We start from the raw sequence: 3,632 nt of genomic DNA on the forward strand, positions 1-3,632 counted from the left end.
ATCTAATTAACTATTTCAATCTAATTAATGAAATTGATCAGAACTACCTTGGTTTGTACTTAGTATGAAATGATACAAATGTACATGTCCATATGTTTAGAGAAACGCCTTCTTGAATCCTCTTTCATCTCCATTTCTGACACCATCCAGTCGCAAAATGTCGTTAGGGTAACTGTAATCCAGTCACTAACCAACATTTTATCAACGTTGACGTCCTTACATACGAATGTCTATCTAAATGCAGAACCGACTGAATTTGAAACCGAGCCCGTTGTCCAACCCTCTGACAGACGAATATTATCTAGAATACGGCGTGCTAAATGTAAACAAGCCATGTGAACTATCAGGATTTCAATATTTAACCTCAAATATAAAGTGTTGTTCATACAATAGAAAGACACAAGTTCTATAAATCGCTCCCTCTAGTGCCCGAGCGCTTCTGTAACGCCAAAACTTGAATGTCGTACAAATCGAACACTGCACTCAGCTGTATAGTAAAATCTGTCAAAACATAAACTTTGTTGATGGATGTCTACAGATCAAAACAACGTCGATGATTTGTTCGGCTTCCACGTCACCTATTTATGTCAGAGAAGAGTTTTGTCACTAGAGGGCGCGGTTTATAGGAAAGATGTATTTGTGTAAACTTGTTTTTCTCAGGACCATATAATTACTATTAGAATGCAAGTGTTACCCCGAATAGACTTGACAGCTTGCACCACGATGTGATACACATCTCTTTTAAGCTAATAATATAATAAATCAATCAGCCTGATTACAATAAGATCCTAGTTTGGGATTATTGTATTTAATTATTGTTTGTTTTGTTCATTGTTTTTTTTTAATATGTATTCAATTATTTATTTTCAGATAGTTTATTTTATTTTTTTTGCTAGCAGTTTTAAAAAGTTCAGTAACCACGATAGTCAAAATATTGTGTACATGATAATAATAATAATAAGCAAAATACAAAATAATGAAAAAAAACATAGAACTAATTAAGTATAAAATTAAAACAATTTTATTTATTGGCGAACGACTAAAGATCATCTCATATGAATATTGCACTTATTATTTATTAATCAACAAAACATATGAGGGCTACTCTGTCCGATCAAGTATGTGATGTGTTTCAGGTCAATCATGATGTTCGTCATGATATCAACCATGTGGGTAAAAAACCCACCTCACCCTAGTGAACACCGTCCCAGTATCATGGATACACTATGCACAAACCCAAGTCGTCTGCAAGTGATTTGGCGCCACTTTCACATCAAAACTCGTGTTTTGAAAATCCAAAAATATACAAACTTTATACCGCTTTAATTTCGCAATTTGAGTTTTTGTCAGTTACATAATTTATGTTTTGTCGTTTGTTTTATTGTGAAAATTCTTATGCAATATGATACCGTGTGGGAGTAAACAATTCTCTGATTGGTTGAGTAATTTACTGTGAAGCGATCTTGCTACGCGTTGACCAGGTGTAGGTGGCCAACTATCCCCTCTACATCACACGCACGTCCATTCACAACTCTATGCTCGTGGTAACTTTAAAGACCTTATTGCTTATGTACTTATATATACAGGAGCCATTCACGGCTAATACCAGGCCAACGGTATACAACTTTGGAAAAAAATATCAATACTGCTTTTCGTATTTCCACAGGCTATGTACAATACGACAATGTTATTGCGTATACTAATACAGTTTCTAATTTATTTCAGCCATGCAATGCAGAAAATTAAGACAACATTCTTCTGTGAAGGCGTATCGTCTATTCTGCCCAGTGGCACCCCTCAGTGCACGGAACCTGTCACCAAAGTAGTCTTCATCAAAACACACAAGACAGCCAGTACCACGCTAGCATCTATCATTGAACGATTCGGGTACACTCGAAATCTATCTTTCGCGCTAGGAAACACTGACCACGTCCTGGCAGACCAGGATCTATTTACGCGGAGTCTAATGAAACAATCTCCACCCCCATTGGACGGATCGCCCAGGGTGTATGATTTACTGACGAATCATGCCCGATATAACAGGCCTGAAATGGACGCAGTTGTGCCCGGTGCCAAGTATATCACTATACTTAGAGAACCAAGCAGCCAATTAGAATCAGCCTTTGCTTATTTCAAAATGGCTGACAGCCTCAACTTGAGCAACCACAGAAATGCCTTACAAATCTTTATGAAAAACCCAACGAAATATTTAGATAAGAAGTTCTTTTTCTGGTGGCAGGCCAGAAATGGGCAAATATTCGACCTGGGTCTGGAACATCGGCATAGTGACGACGAATTTACAGTAAATTATAAAATTCGACAACTTGATCACGAAATGGACATGGTACTCATCACTGAGCATATCGACGAATCGCTATTGTTGTTACGTAAACACTTATGCTGGGATTTGGATGACATACTGTACATTTCAAACAACATACGTAGCAAACATTCACGTTATAAAATAAATACTTCTTTACAAATAAAAATGCGTCAGTGGAATTCCGCCGACGCTAAACTTTATCAGCATTTTAATCGCACTCTATGGAAAAAAGTCGCCGATTACGGGCCAAGTTTTCAGACGGACTTGGAAGCTTTTCGCAAAAGACAGCGGGACGTTCTTCGAGAATGTGTTGAGAGAGATACAACCTTCGAGCAAAACGAAATGGAAGAGAGATTCAAATTAAAAGCAAATTCGTCGAGTTTATGCACTAATTTATGGAGAGGGGACAAAACATTTACCACTCTCCTTCGAAAGAAACAAACAAAAGGACGAGTGTTATCACTATCATAACGTTGGTGGCGTATCTCGTTCATCATCATCATCACTTGTGTGACTTGAGAGTATTTGAATTTTAATGAGCAATTTATGTAAACAGTTCAACATTCTGGTTGAGATGGCGGGTTCGCTCTATCAATGCAATTTCCATCTCCCGAACCACGTCATTTCAAGGCTTATTTAAATAATTAATGTAATACCCATTAAGCTAAGTGTTAAAAATGTGCCTTCAGCTCGTCAAGATGTAAAGTAATTTAAATAAATTATTGCTGCTACAAATTATCTCTTTCATTTAAACATATGTTAATTTAATTTAATTTACATATTCAATGTCATATATTTCATGTTGTAAAAGGCATTTCGACACTGGGACATTAAACGCCCAGTTAAAGGGCGGTGGTTGTCGCGCCGCGCATGTGCGACATTTGTGTTGATAAAAATTGATTCTCCCCAATTCAATGCGCGTTTCTAATCAAAATCACGAGTATGTGTTTCGATCAAGGCGCAAAACACACCAATTACCACTGGTAACTCCTTCGATAACTTCCAATCACCAAACAAATTACCCAATTAAAGCTTGGTAAACTTTCAGTTTGTACTGCGCAACAGTCAAAGTCGCCATCTTTGTTCATATGAGCCCCATTTCTCGCGCATGCATGAAGCGACGACCACCGCCCTTTAAAATTACCTGGTTTACAACTTGACCAATATCGTTTGCATTCTACTTATATCCAACTAACGTGTAATTTAGATGTACCCCCTAGGTATATCCCAAAAATACCGTATAGTGTCATTTGTTGTATGCGTGTTATGGGGCAAAATTGGACACTTTCGCATATGATAAAAAAAAACA

At 37.3% G+C, this 3,632-nt stretch overlaps 1 protein-coding gene across 1 annotated transcript; it reads left to right on the forward strand.

Moving 5' to 3' along the window:
• The first annotated feature begins 1,732 nt into the window (after positions 1-1,732).
• Positions 1,733-2,794, forward strand: LOC144356526 (galactose-3-O-sulfotransferase 2-like). Its single transcript, XM_085497574.1, has one exon. It carries the CDS (start codon positions 1,733-1,735, stop codon positions 2,792-2,794), a length of 1,062 nt encoding a protein of 353 aa, XP_085353700.1.
• The last annotated feature ends 838 nt before the right edge of the window (positions 2,795-3,632 follow it).

This window comes from Saccoglossus kowalevskii, chromosome 1 (assembly GCF_978046115.1).
Source record: "Saccoglossus kowalevskii chromosome 1, keSacKowa6.1, whole genome shotgun sequence".
Taxonomy (NCBI): Eukaryota; Metazoa; Hemichordata; class Enteropneusta; family Harrimaniidae; genus Saccoglossus; species Saccoglossus kowalevskii.